The sequence below is a fragment of the Heloderma suspectum genome, chromosome 5 (assembly GCF_057233095.1).
Source record: "Heloderma suspectum isolate Gila_16-S chromosome 5, 16-S_ref, whole genome shotgun sequence".
In the NCBI taxonomy this organism is placed as follows: domain Eukaryota; kingdom Metazoa; phylum Chordata; class Lepidosauria; order Squamata; family Helodermatidae; genus Heloderma; species Heloderma suspectum.
Genome location: NC_139462.1, coordinates 65,050,484 through 65,065,393, shown reverse-complemented (window position 1 = coordinate 65,065,393; position 14,910 = coordinate 65,050,484). Strand labels below are relative to the sequence as shown.

The 14,910-nt window shown below is 42.1% G+C and overlaps 1 protein-coding gene across 5 annotated transcripts in view; it reads left to right on the top strand.

The window, feature by feature from the left end:
* Positions 1-219: 219 nt before the first annotated feature.
* LRBA (LPS responsive beige-like anchor protein) overlaps positions 220-14,910 on the top strand; it is a 518,402-nt gene continuing 503,711 nt past the window's right edge. For 4 of the 5 annotated variants that reach the window (XM_084856247.1, XM_084856246.1, XM_084856243.1 and 1 more), the window contains exons 1-2: positions 220-367; positions 973-1,390. In XM_084856247.1, coding sequence (XP_084712373.1) covers positions 1,157-1,390 — 234 coding nt within the window. In that variant the 5' untranslated portion in view covers positions 220-367; positions 973-1,156. Of the gene's footprint in view, positions 368-489; positions 606-972; positions 1,391-14,910 lie in introns of those variants that run through there. The other variant, XM_084856242.1, reaches the window with a different exon arrangement.

The following is a 14,910-nucleotide window of genomic DNA, read 5'->3' as shown; positions in this document are numbered from 1 at the left end:
AGGACTATGCGGCCTCATCCTTGGCTGCGGCTTCGGCCGAAATGCCCGTCCAGCGCCGCCAGGCAAAGCAGAGGGCCGCCCCCTTCCTCTGCCCCCTCCCTTCCCGACAGGCGACGCCCGCCGCTCACCTGGACACACCTGAGCTCACCTGAGCCTGCGCGGGCGCCGCCTCCTGCGCGCCCTCCGCGCGCCTCTCGCCTCCCTGCCCCGCCCGCTCCTGGCTGCGCAGGCGCACTGCCGCCCGCCCGGCAACCCTCCCGGGGCTCGGCTCGGCTCGACTCGGCGCTGTCATGGCGGCACAGAGCGGCGACTAGCTGAAGCAGGCAGGAAGCGATGGAGGCGCGCGGTGCGGCGGCTGCGGAGCGAGGTAGCTGCGCGAGGAAACTGCAGGCCCTCCCCGACGGCTGGGGCGGCCGCCCCCGGCAGGCAGCGCCGAGCTGCGGGCGGCCGTGGGGGAAGCGCGGGAGGCGCCTCGCCGCCCCGCCCCTGGGAGCCGCCTGGCGCTGGGAGCCGCGGCAAGGGCGAACTTCCGCGCCGGCCCGCGTCGCCCCTGCGCCCGCGAGCGGGGGCGGCGCGGCAGCCGGAGCCGCGGTCGCCGCTGAAAGGCAAGGGCAGCCGCCGGGGGCGCTGCAGAAGTAGCCGGGGAAGGGGGAGGCGCGCCTCCCTCCCTCCCTCCCTCCCTCCGGGCGGAATTCTCCTCAGGAGCCCGGCTCGCTCCTCGTCGCGAGCGAGTTCAGCGCCTGGCCGGGGCTACGGCAGGGAGGCGCTTACCTGCACGATGGAGTTGTGCCTGTCCTCCTTTTCCCGGGAGCCGGGGAGGGGAGGGGTGCGCAACGGAGAGTTTTGCGATTAGGCAGATGCTTAGAAAGCTCTTGCACGGCGTGTGCGTGGGCATAGCGTAGAAAGCTCTTAAGTGACGTATGCGTGCTGCCACTAATTGTTGTTATTTATCGTGATGATGGCTTTTTTCAGATTAAAAGAGTTCACTGTCCAGAGCCTGGTGCTGAGGGAAGAAAACCGAGATTCTCAGGGCTCAGGAGGACACCCGACTGCGTTCAGGGTGCTTCAGAAGCTGGACCTGAAGACCCAGACGAGACATTGAGCTCCTTATTTCTGGAGTGCTGGCGCCTGCTGGCAACTTGGAAGTGAACTAGCTATGGCTAGTGAAGACAAACAGGTTTCTTCTCCCAGGCCAACAGGTGATGACGGAGGGGGAGGTGGTGCTGGAGGAGGAAAAGAAGGAAACGCCGCTGAAATGGAGAGCAAGCTGCAGCCTTTGAATCCAGGAATCCCTATCCGTGGTATCAGGATGAAATTTGCTGTTCTGACAGGACTAGTGGAAGTTGGTGAAGTATCCAACAGGGATATTGTAGAAACTGTGTTTAATCTGGTAAGTCAATCACCTTTCAGACTCTCTTAAGAGGAGGAAGGGCATGGGATGAAACATAAGGGAAGCAAGCATAAGTTCTACCCGTGGCCACATTACTTCAGCCATATAGTTAAATTACAAATTTGCTAGCCTGCCTATTTGTCACAAGGCGATGAGTCTAGTAAGCTATTTTCCTGGAAGGGATCCGTACTTAAGTCAGGAGGTTAACAACTGGGAGGCTGCATTACTTTTTCTGTTGCAGTTCTTTTCCTTTCTCGCACTTTCTTTTATTTATTCCAAGGTATAGCTTCTATCAAGGAACTTTCCTTGTACTTGCAACTTCATATAAAGTAAAATGAGAGTGCTTGGGTACTGCAAATTTTCCTCTTGTCTTCAAATATACATGCTGATATATTTGTTTGCGGTGTTGAAGTGATGTTAGGCTAATTCAGCAGTTGGAGTATATGCCCGGTAAGCACATAACTGCTGGTGCAGCAAATGTAAAGACTATGATATAAGACTGATTCTTCAGAGGTGTGCTTCTGAACAGAGGTGTGAACATTTTAAGTCAATTTGCAGTGGCCATAGCAATACAATTAAATATTTGCAGATATTGCTACAGGTTTGGAGTACAGCTAAAAGTTTTGAGTCAATGTTATCTTGTGGGCACTCAGTTTTTCCTAGTAGTGAGAGTTGTCATAGCAAAATGTTGTGTAGATTGACAAATATGAAACCTGAGTAGGCTTTGTGGAATAGTTACATTAAACTTGAATACCACAATCTTGTGGTATTCTCAATGTTTGTGCATATATATATATATATATATATAGTTGAGGAAGATCAGTGTCCCTGTCTCAAGCATAGTTGAGTTGACTTTTAAGACCATCCAAATCTTAAACTGGCTTTAAAAAGTGGAATGGAAATTTCTAAGGCACAGGATGTGTACATACTATGCCACATGAGTGTAAGTATCTGGAGGTTGAATTTCTGAACCTTCAGCTAAGAGTTTAAGTTCTTCCTTTGTAGTCCTGATGTATGTCCTGAATTGGCACAAATGTGACTGACTGACAGATGTGACAGTGATTGGACTGATTTGACAAGTTCTCCCCTTAGAAGTTACAGCCTGTACCTTCACAAAGTCAAACTTGAGTTCTTTTATATAACTTGAGTTGGATAAAACCAGCAATAATTTATTCAGCTCCAAGACTGAGAACATATAGCTAGGGAGGAAAGAAATTGGCCTAAACATGGTATTTAGTAAATCCTGTGGTTAAAGAAGGTAAAACAGGGAAGGCGGAAGAGTCTGTTTTCTTCTGTTGTCTCATCCCAGTTGTATTTGTAACTATTCTTTATTCTGAAGTTCTATGTAGGAGTTATACATCTGTATACATCTATTTTCATCCTTTCTTATGATGCAAAAAGTTGTTTATCTCTAATTGGCTGCAAGAATAACTAAGCGCTGGCCAACTTTGAGTTAATGACAGTAGGTAAGTGAAGATTTTTTTAGGATAACTGTGGCGTAAGCCTGCTAAAGCATAAACAGAAAATGATTACCCTGGGCTAAATACTGCAAAAAAGTATGTGCAATAACCCTGTTTTCGTCTTTTTGCAGTGGCCTGTTGGCTTAAAAAAATAAAACTTTAAACTTTCCCTGGAGCAGAAGGAAAAAAAAGGCAGGTTGAACTACCTTAAACTCCTCTGATCAAGAAGCAACAGGCAACCACATTCTGTGTGGTTATAAACATATAACAATCGATTGAAGTCTCTAGAGGATTTCAGCTTCTGTACAAAGTATTGCAAGTTATGATCAGAAGTTCAGTACCATCTCTGAAGCCTTCTTCCCTGCCCTAGTAGTGCTCCTGTTTGTAGTGAAATGGCAACTATAAAATCAAATAACTTAAAAACATGAGTTCTGTAGAAAAGTGGTCAATACTGAAAAGTTGAAAGTTGTGGAAGCTGAAAATTGCCTCCATGATGTTTGCATTCAGAGTAAAAAATATGCCTTTTCAAGCAAATAGAAAAGTGTCTTCAGGAAATTCAATGTCTGGCTTAAATATTAGTATATCCTGCAGACTTGTACATTTGGCTGAAATTTGAGCAGATGCATAGGAAGGATAGTTTCCTTTAGAAATTAGATTCTTTTAAATAGTGTCAACACTAATATTCTGGAGGATATATGAATATATAAAACACATGGACAGAAGAAGCTGAGTTGGACCATTGATTTATCTCAGCCCTCCCCAACCTGGGGCCTTTCAGATGTTTTAGACTTCAACAACCATGAAGCCTAGCCAGCATGGCCAGTGGTCAGGGATGGTGAGAGCTTTAGTCGAAAAAAGCTGTAGTCCCAGAGGGACTCTGTCAAAGTTATTCTCCAAGGTCTCAGTCAGAAATCCTTCCCAGCCCTGCTACCTAAGATCCTTATAATGGAAAATGACAGGAACTGAACCTGAGACCTTCTGTAAAGCATGCACTCTTTCACTGGCCAGTGGTCCCCTCTCCCTGTGTGAAGTATGTGGATAGCAGCAGGAACTCTATGTCTTCATTGTTTAAACAAGCAGACTTTGCATAGTTACAAAGAACAAATCTAAAGTGTTGATTTTATCTCTTATTGTAATTTGCCTACATCCAATATGTATAGATCCAGTAAGAACAGGGGATGGGGCTATACTCATTGGACTAGAATTCTGTAGTTTGACATCCTTCTCTTTGACCTCTCCCACACTCTGCTACTGCTTACATGGCAAAAGTGTCCCCAAACTCTTCCTAGACTTCCTAGTGTGCTGCCTGTTCTACAGCATTATAAAACTGTTTAAAGGTGCAGTCCTATGCGTGTCCGGCAGAAAGAAGGTCTACAACTCCCAGCATGCTCCAACATGGCTGGCTGGAGCATGCTGGGAGTTGTAGGCCTTCTTTCTGCCTAAACATGCATAGGAATATCGTGTCCTAAATTGCATAAAATCAAGAGAAAGATCTTGAAAGTATGATACTGCAATCTTATGAATGTTTACTCAAAGGTAAGTTCCATTATGTACATTGGAGCTTACTTCTAGGATCACCGACTTAGTATAGAATAATGACAGAGGGAGCAATCCTATTGGGATAGGCAGCTGCCTTGGAACTCGGGCGGGCTATCCAATGCAGGGAGGGCAGAGTGGAGAGGGGATCTTCTCCTCTGTGCTCTGGCCACCCTGCATTCATGACTAGACAGCTTACGCTTCCTGTGCATCGTTCTGCCCCCACCCCCGTGCTCCGAGGCCCTGCGAGGAGAGGCAGACGATGCATAGGAAGTGTCGGACCAGCACATCCGGGATCCCTGCCCCTGGGAATGCACCCTTTTGCTCTGCTCTGTGCTGTTCATCCGAGCATGGAGCCCAGGGAGGTTCCACGCCTGCCACGAGGGGGCAGGAAGGCAGTTTTCTGGGAACCAACCTTGGGGCATGGGCTCCAAGGTCAGTTCCTGGAAACCGAAGAATCCTGTTTAGTGGCCGTAGGATTGCATCCTAAGAGACTGAGGTGTGAACCAAAAAGTCCCCAGTTCAAACATGAACACGTCCCCACAAAGCTTAAACAGGCTGTAATTTAGGACACAGTTGAGCCTCCACCCCAGTGGTGTTCATAGTTGTCACTTGCTTCTTTGAAGAAACGTGAAGTGTTGTAATTTAGGACGATGTTACAGTGGGAGCTAGGTTTTTCCCATACCCCTGATCCTGGGTGGCCTCAGAACCTATGGGTTGGTTGGGGGCAAACTCATTGTGCCCCACCCAAAGGGTTGTTACAGTCTTTCCTCCTACACCTATCCTGCTTGTAATGACAGGCATTTCACTAGTAGCTAGTAAGCACATTAGCTCTTTGCAGTTGTCATAAAATAAGTGTGTGTTTGTGTGTTTGTGAGTGATTGAGAGAAAGAGAGAATATCTAAGGAGTTCCTGGCAATATCACTTGTTGCTTGAGTCACATTATATGTAATCACAGGGCAAGACCAGTCAGGGAGCAGGTACAAGGCTCATTCAGACAGTCATTTTTATTTTCATGAATATTAAGGGATAGTCTTAAGATTTGTTTGTGCTTGTTTAAAGTTAGATACATCTTGATTTCATGTCATCTTTTTCTCGTCCAAAGCACGTTCATTATTCCAGACTTAAGTAGTGTTTGGCAAGTGAAATTAGATGAAACTGACTTTCACTGAAATCATTATAAAGTAACGCAGATCTTAAGTCTTGGTTCTTTGAAAAAAATATTGAATGCAGACCTTAATATTGACAACTTTCTAAGAGAAGGTACATCAGCTACAAAGTAAACATGTTTGGAAGGGCACACAGATTTTGGCAGGAAAGTATATCAAGGTTGACATGTTGCGTATTTCACTTTGTGGCTACATAATAATTAGTGTTCTGCAAGTCCATTTCTTCTTTTCTCAGTTATATACAGGTGTGTTTGTTAAGAAAGCAGCAGCACCAGCACTTGAGACACAACTTTTTGCTATTCAAGAATTATTTGAAAGAATACCAGACATAGTTCTGCTTTTAGCCTCTTGCACAACTTCACCATTGCCTAAATGTGAAATAAATAAATAAACAAATAAACAAACAAGCAAACAAAGAAATAAATAATGTGGCCCGGAAGCTTTTGAGCAGGGGTTGAAAACTTTTATTTCCATCTACTACTCTCTGCCAAGTAGTATAAGCTGCTTGCCAGGGCGTGACTTGAGAATAGTTTGGCTAGTTCTGGAATTGTGCCAGTGCTATGTTAACAGTAGCTTCACTTGCATTGTAGGATACAATAATGCCATACTACATCTAGGGTGGAGGTTTCTGATACAAGTCTCTGCAGAGTTAGCGCCACATGCAGCAGCCTAGGCCATGGAACACAGTGACACATTTATATTAAAGAATATTAGATTACCATAGTCCAACTTTGGCTGCAGCTGATTTCAGCCTCTTCCACTACTCTTGCCCTACTTTCTTCCAGTCACAATAATATCAGGATATATTGTAACAGAAAAGCCCTTTTTATTATATTTATAAAGCTACCTATCTGTTTGCTTTAGCTTTCTCCTAGCCATGAGCTATCTTTGTACCAATCTCATGGTACTATTGTGTGTGTGTGGTTTCTTTTGTTTGTTTTCTTTTGTAAACCACTTTAGGATTTGTTTTCAAATGAGAAGCAGTATATAAATGTTGTTAATAAATAATAAACATATAAATATAAGGTGGCTCTGTAAGATGACCTGAGAGAATCACATAGTATATCACTTTAAGAACATGTGTACTTCAAAGTAATTACCAAATGCCACCTGCCCAAAGGTCATGTCAAATGCAGAAGACATTTTGCCTCTTGCCTCTTGCCAAGGCATTTCACCCTTTCCTTATCTTAATGGCCCATCCATGCCTTTGAAGTGGTAAACCCTTCAAGTCAAGACACTTTTTAATATTATTAGATTTGCAGTTAGATTTTTTTTGTCTTTTTAACAGGGCAATCATGTGTAGGTCTACTTTGAAGTAAATCCAACTGTGTTCAATGGGATTTACTCCAAGGTAAGTGCATAGGATTGCAGCTTAAGTGAGGTGTAGCTTCAGCGTAAGTACTATCATATTCCACCTGTCCAAGAGAGTCTTAACATTAGCTGATCCTAGATAAAAACCCTAAATTAGTTCAGCCCCTTAAAAGCTGATTGGGCCAGCACATGTTTAACCTAGCTCCTCCCTCCCTCCCTTCCTGCCTTAACCTTTTCCTTTGAAAGGAATCTTTTACACCTATGCAAAACTGTCAGCCTTGGACAGCAATTCCAAGAGAAATGGGCCATAATATTACTCAACTTCTAGTATCAGACCAGCATTACAGTGCCATTGTAGTGTTAATTGGAAAAGGCAGAAGTTCTCTTTTACCTTTCATTTCCTTCCTTGCCTTTCAAGAGCTCTTGGCCTGTGTGCAAGTTCAACAGCACATTGATGTGCTAACTATTTTGACCTTAAGACAAGCAGGTATAGGAAAGTTTGGGGCGTACCATGTGCCCTGAGAAACTGCAGAGATCAAACTACCCAAAACAGTGTCCTCCCGCTACTAACCTGGAAGCAGGCTAGTATAGTATATAGATTTTATAAGAGGTGGTGATGGTGAAAGCAGCAGTCTAATAAAGCTCTTGGTGTGGCCCAGAGTGTCAAGCTTTTTGTACGATCAGCATCTGAGGCTCTCATACAAGAGCCTCCTCCGAGAGAGGTTTGGAGAACAGCAACAAGGCAGAGAGCTGCCTTGGTGGTAACCTGAATTTGTAATGCTGTCCCCACTGGTGCTGACTGGTGTCATATTTTTGTCACCTGGTTAAGGCTTTCCTCTGTTCCCAGACAGTTGATTGTGTAGGATGAAGCTTTTAACATGAGCTGTTTTATCGGTTTCTAGCATTGTATTGTTACCTGCTTTTAACTGTTTTAAATTGTTTTAATTTTTCTGTATGGTAGAGATTTTATGTTATGTTTTTATTATGCTGTATTTTGGCTTTTAATTTTTGTGAAGTTGGCATTGCTGGGCAGAGGATGCTCCCCTGCAAAAATTGGGAAGGGCTGCTCCACACTCTTTCATATACATGTATATACATACATACACATTCTCACACAATTCACACACCACACATTCATACACACCCACTCTACACACACACACACACACACACACACTCTCTCTCTCCCTCTCCCTCTCTCTCTCTCTCATCGCCACCACCACCCAGAAAATCCTACGTATGCCGCAATTTGGCTTTTTCTTTTCTTTCTTTAAAGCATCCATGAGTATTGCTGGGGGTGGAGGCAGAAGGGGAGCCACAGGCCAGATGTTAGGATATAATCACAGATGTGTTTGACTCTTCCATAAGTTAAGATTGTGTTAAGTATGAGCAAAATGGAGACTGAAGGTTTATTTTTTTATGTATTCTATTTATTTATTTATTGCATTTCTATACCACCCCTTAGCTGAAGCTCTCTGGGCAGTTTACAACAGTTAACTTTGTAAAGATGTTCCTCAAAGTTTTTAAATGTAAATGCTTTGCTTATTTAACACTTTAGAAAGCAATCATATAACAATTTGATACTGGGTGGAGAGATTCAACAGGTCTAGCATTTCTGTGCCTTCTTCCTCTGTCTGTTCCTGGTTGTTGTAGGAGGGGACTAATGAACACATGATTTCCTGGGATACCGAGGAGAAAAAAAATAATCTTACTTCTGATCCAGGATTTTTCCTTAGCTTAGGCTATTGAACTACCTACTTTAAAACAGGTGTATGTGTGCCTGTGTCTAGGCAAACACAGCAATTACACAAGAGTATAGCATCTAACTGACATAGTCTGGCCATTTATTGAAATCCTCTCTGTAGCCTCTGGACATGTAGTAGTACTGTCAGAATGAGCGCTGCCTCTAGAATATGAGGGCCAAACTAAATGTTCTGCTATTCATTCATAGTGTAGCCATGTATGATAATTTACTTTTGTGTAAGTGATAAGGCTCTAATTTTGGTCAGTACCATGGCACTCGGGGAAGGGAGGCCAAACCTTCCCCCTCCATTTCCATTCAAAATTCCACACACACATGTGAGGTGGGGGATAAAAAAGGATAAAAATCTCCATTTATAAGCAAACTTTTGCTTATCAATTATGAGGAACATGCTTTTTTAATATAAAAAGCTTGGTATACAAGTTTAGAAGAATGTAGAGACTTAGGTTTAATTAGCTCCTTTGTCAAAATTTGCTATCTTCTGAAAGGTTTCACTCAGATCTGATCTTATTTAGTCTGAAAGATGTACATTTAAGCCTTTTCTATGTTTAATTTTTTTAAGGAAAGCTTAGTAACAATGTGATAACTAAAACTGTGAAATTTAATCTATGGGACAAGTAGATACTAGCTATGAGGTAATCTCTGCAAAAACAGGTATAAGAATGTGCTGATTTTGGAAGTGAGGTAGCTTCTTATAGGAAGCTTACCAGGCCTTTGTACCTGTTCAGAGCTGAATAGGAAACTTGATACATGGATGAGATCTCTCCTTTTGGGGTATTTAGTCTATAAGTTGAGAAACATTTGGGAAATGCTATTTCTTGTTGGGCTATTCGGATCTGAGAATCTTTGACAATAGTTTGTATCAAGTTTCCTATTCAGCTGCTTTATAACAGGATGAAATACTTTTTATCCTATGCAATATGTTATGTTTTGATGATCTGAGAGTATTTTTTTTAATAAAAATGAAAAATAGATAAAAAGATTTCCCCCTTACTAATTCTTGTTAGTACAAAACCAAATTTGAATCCATTGTAAAATAATGTTTGGTCTTTGCTTTGTTTGAAATGTATTAATGTTTGAAATGTATTAATCAACTGTAGATAGTTAATTGGCAGCCAAAAGCTTCCTAAATACTGGAACTATAGTGTGAAAACACTCAGCAAAGGCCAAATCCATTACAGGAGAATGCTCCTGTGCAAAGGTGATACCAGGTTTGTGTAGAGGAGTAGGGAGATGAAGCTTCATTAAAAGAAAATGGCTAGATCATTTCAGGGCTCAGTTAGAATGATGAGTTGTAGGGAAGTAGGATACGTTTCTTTACTAGATAACTGTTAAATATTTAACCCAGTAATTGGGTAACAGTTCCTTGCCTCCACCGTTATGTCCCTGGCAGCTTCCCTCCCTCACCATCCATGCATTGGGGGCATATCTGCGGAGCCTGACACACATGTTTTCTCCGTGATCTGGAACCCTGATTGCACAGGGGATGTGATGTGGGTGGGGTTAGGCAGTGCAGTCCTGCTCTTCCTGTCATATAATTGTGAATTGCATGAGGAGGAATGCCTGAAGGGTGCTGCAGCATAAAACCTCAAATCTATTTACCTACTTTTTCTTAATACTGTTGCTGCTAAGCTACCAATGTTATTAAAACAAAAGGTGAGAATTTTGACGGCAGCCATGGGTGCTGCAAATCTGTTGTAGAATGGTGTTTCTCTTTTTAAAAAAAAGTTGGCTGGACAATTTTTTTAGAGTAAAGCCACCATCAGTACTTCAAGATATTGCAGTCCCTTGATGAATACAATTTCCATGAGTTTTCTTTTTTCACTGAGTTAATCAAACTTTCTAATGTTCTTACTAAGCAAGAAAAACCAGCTAGTATAGGGGCAATCACTTTGTATTGAATGAACATGTGCATAACTGCCAGTACATAATCTCTTTTAGCTCACTGGTGGATACTTTGGTTATCCTAGTTCTGTCACTTCAGTCTATGTATTGTGTCCATGATAAAGCAACGCTGGTTTGAGCTAGGTTAGGTTTCTAGTATGAAATTACAGTGGGTGGGGTAAAGGCCCTCGGTTTTTGCCTGCAGACACACAATATCAGAGGAATAAATGAGGTATACTCCTATAGCAAAGGTGAATCTTTGAAAGATCCAACAATTTCTGCAAACATTTACAAAAATTACAATTACAATGCAATCCTCTCACTTTTAAGTGTTGAACTGACACTTCTCGGTGTCCTCCACTTTTTCAGCACTTCCCCCAGTCTCTAGCTACTAGAGAAAGGGGAGATATTAACTCCCTCCGCCCTTTCGCTGCTCCTTTCACAATTACTGCAGGTATGCAAATCCCCCCCATGTACTTCTCAGCCCTTAAATCTGAGAAAATATTTCCGACAGGTTTTTTTTTTTTTAGACCCATAGAGGGTGGCTGAATAGGACGGAGCAAATCGGGTGTCCACATCAGCAGTACTTACACCCTCACCCACCCAGCCCAAATGGGGCCCCATTCACTCCATCCCATGCAGCTGCCTTCTCAGGGAGATATATGTGCATCTGCTGAAATGCAGTAATCACAGCAGTAACTGCTTCAAAAGGAGCAGTGAAAAGGAAGGGGGAGTTAATATCTCCCCTTTCTGGAGTAGCTGGAGACTCCCATGGTTTGTAGAAATAGAAAAATATAGTTTTAAAAAACCTAAGGAGGCAGCTCAACCTGTCCCCGCAAAACAACAACTGCTCAGTGAGGACTGATCATGCTCAGTAACCATTTCAGAAATTAAAAACAAAACTAATGCGGTAGTATGCAATGGAATGGCCTGCTGGAGAAGGGCATGGCTGGCTGGAATCCTGAACAAGAGCATTCCTACTAGGTGAGAATACATTGGAATATGTTGTTGCAGGGCCCACTTGTCCAATTTAGAAAGTAAACTTTCTAGCGCAGGAACTGTGTTGATGCTATATGGTGCCTTTCATGCTGTTGATACTAAAATATTTAGCAGAAACAGAAAGACAAATTAATATAAGAATAAAATGGCAATTAACCAGAATAGACAAGGCATACAGCCCTAGTTATAGTGTTCCTCTCTGTTTTGAGAAGCAAGTCAGAAATGAGACAGTGCTGCATTAAAAAAAATCAAAAGAAATAGCAAATAGAATAGGACAGCCTTTCAAACCACATTTGTTTCTCATGCCATATGAAATCAATGGATGTGATGCTAGCTAAAAACCTTATGAACCTAACAAATTTATATGACTCACTGTGCTGATGGTGATATCAGAGTAAAAGGTAAAATATAGGTTTAGCCAAGTTAATTAATAAAGGATGAAACAATGTACACAAAGCAGTTGGTAATGCCTCATCTTTATCTTTTATTTTGCACTGAGGAAAGTTTTGAACCTATTGTTTAACCTTGCACTGACAAGCTTCATTAGAAAAACCTTCAACTTGAAAACTTAATACATTTTTGACTGAAGCCATGATACCAATAAAATACCTTGTGTTATTGTTTTGTATTGTACATCCTATCATATCATGTTTTACAACCCAGGGACTACTGGCTGCATGTCGATTTCACCACATCCATTTATAGTGAATTGCCTACCTTCACAATTGAAGGTAAACTTTCTGCATGACCAGACATGATATCTTACTGATTTAATTCTGCCATTAGGATTTCAGGATTGTTGCAATCTTATGTAGTGTTAATGATGCCTCTTTTCCTGGGAAGTTCTTATTTCCAGGAAGAGAAGTAAGGTTTTGATTATTCTGAATGCTGTATCCCAGGGAAAGGCAACGTGGTGTCTGTGGGCACCAGTGCCCCAAACACATTTCCTGGCACTTGCCAACGTGCCCTACCTTGGGATGACTGTGGACGGAAGATATGGTATTTTTGTTTTTGGCTTGATGGAGTTCCCTGGCATGCCTGACTCAGCTCGCATTTGTGGGCTGAGCTGCAGGTTTTCCCCAAAATCTGGGAACTTTTGGCATATTTTTTTTAATTTGCACAAATAGAGATTTACATAAATTGCAGCCAAAATTTGCACAAATCTCTGCGTGAATACGAAAATACAGAAAATCTGCAGATTGATGCAAATCGGCTCGGGCCAGTTTACGGAAAACGGAGCGAAGTCTGGAGGGCCAAACGGAGGGAAGCTTGTTGAGCTCCACCCCCCAGGCAGACTCCTCCGGCATCCCTAACCCTGCCACTTGAAAAAAGAAATGAACACATTTTCTTACTGGCAGCTGGAGCCCCTTCAAAGCAGAGTGAAGGCCTACAGCAGCTGCCATCTTCATTTCCTGGATACATGGTAGGGTCCATAGGAATGACGGCAGGCTGATGTGTTCCTCTGCATCATACCCTATCAAGAAAAAGGAGGAGGAAAAGAAAAAGGGGCTCTTGTCATTTCTGTATGGTAAGCTGTGTGTGGGAGGGTGGGATAGGAAAGGCAGCAGTAAGCCAGCTGGAGTTGGGGAAGCCAGCAGGCAAGTAGCATTGAAGAGGGTAGTGAGAGCAGCAGGAAGCCAACAGGGGCTGGGAAGAATCATACTTTTGGATTTGTAAAATAATACTGTTAACAAAAATCCTATGTTTTAATTTGTTCTAAGTCTAGAGGGAATTGAGACTGGAAGGTAACATAATAGTTTTTCCTGATTTGCCTTGATGTTTGCAGTCTTTCAGAAACATACTTCATACTTCCTCAAGCTACTTGCCACCATCTGTGGTGCCATATGTGGCAAACGTACGATATTAAGATAGATATTCACAGAAAACAGACAAAAATAATTATGCTGTCATTAAGTAATGATGAAGATGATGGCATGTGTTTTAATAAGAAATCTGAGCTATTCATGTTCTTTTTCTGCTCTTGCCCTTCTGAGAGATCATACATGCCTTGTTATGTTCCTCGTCTTCCTGTTTCCACTATGGCTAAGTACAGTTCAGGCTATGACATTATCAATCCATTTCCAACCCCCCCTTGAAACCTTTAAATCCATGATGATGATGGTGATGCCACTGACAAAGACAGTCGTATTGTCCTGGGGAAATATTATTTATTAGGATCTATATGTAATGCTAATTTAATCAATGTTTTTTTCAATTAATTTAATGTTTGCCAACACTGTAATACTATGAATGGCTACTCAGAAGTAAACCCTGTTGAATTCAGGGAGATTTATCCCCAGGTAAATGTTTATAGGATTGCAGCATAAGTTCTTTAAAAACCTGCAATCCTAAACAGCCTAAATTCTTTAAAAATCTGCAATCCTAAACATTTATTAGAAAGTAAGACCCTTTTAACAAAAGGAGATTTACTTAGTAAATATGTACAGGATTATACGGTAAGTAACTCTAGGCTAACTTTACCAAATTACACAAAAAGCTGCATTTACCCACTTACCTGAGAGTATTGAACTCAGTGGGTCTTACTTCTCAGTAGATATGGATAGGATTGCACTGTAACATATTGAAAAGCCAAACTGTAGCAGCTAGGAATTTACTGTTGTTTTTCTGGTGTATTAAAATTCTTAAAAGTAATAATGATTGTGTTTAGGATGTCTTATACATGACTTGAAGAATATAACCTGAAACACCAATATTTCAAGTGGAAAATACTTATACTGACATTGTGTATGTGAAGGGGGGGGCGAGATTGTACAGGAATATAATTATTGCTATTTTTAAAATATACAATGCCAATTTTTTTAAATAACAGTCCAACTGACGTTTTTCTCTTTGTTAGCCAGAATCACAAATCTCGTTTTGAGACCCCAGTCAGTCTTGAAGGGTTCCTCCAGTCAATCTGCTTGTGTTGGGCTACTGAGATGGCCCAGGATGTTTGGCACACATCTTTTTCTTCCTCTGGTCTGTTGATACAGCCAAACTCCTTCAAAAGCATGTGAACATCAGTAGGTCAGAGTAAGCCATGTGACCTGATCTTTCTACTTGTGTCTTGGTCAGATTATTACAGTATATTTAAAATAGCCTATTACAAATTATACTGTGCCCTTGAAACAAATACTCCAAATTCTTAGTCCATCTGGAGTTTTTCCTCATAATGTTACCCGTAGAAGGTATATAATCCTATATCTGTCACCAGTATGGATAAGACCTGCTTCCTGGTTATTGTGTCTACTTCTAACAGAGGAGACTGGGAGGAGGGAACGGGGAGTGGGATGGTGAGAAAAGCAGCAGCCAGGGGTGATTGGAGAGGGTCCAAATCTAGAGAAAGGGGAATGGAGAAGCCCTGTGGGAGGCACTCAAGGCTCCATGGAACCACTGCGT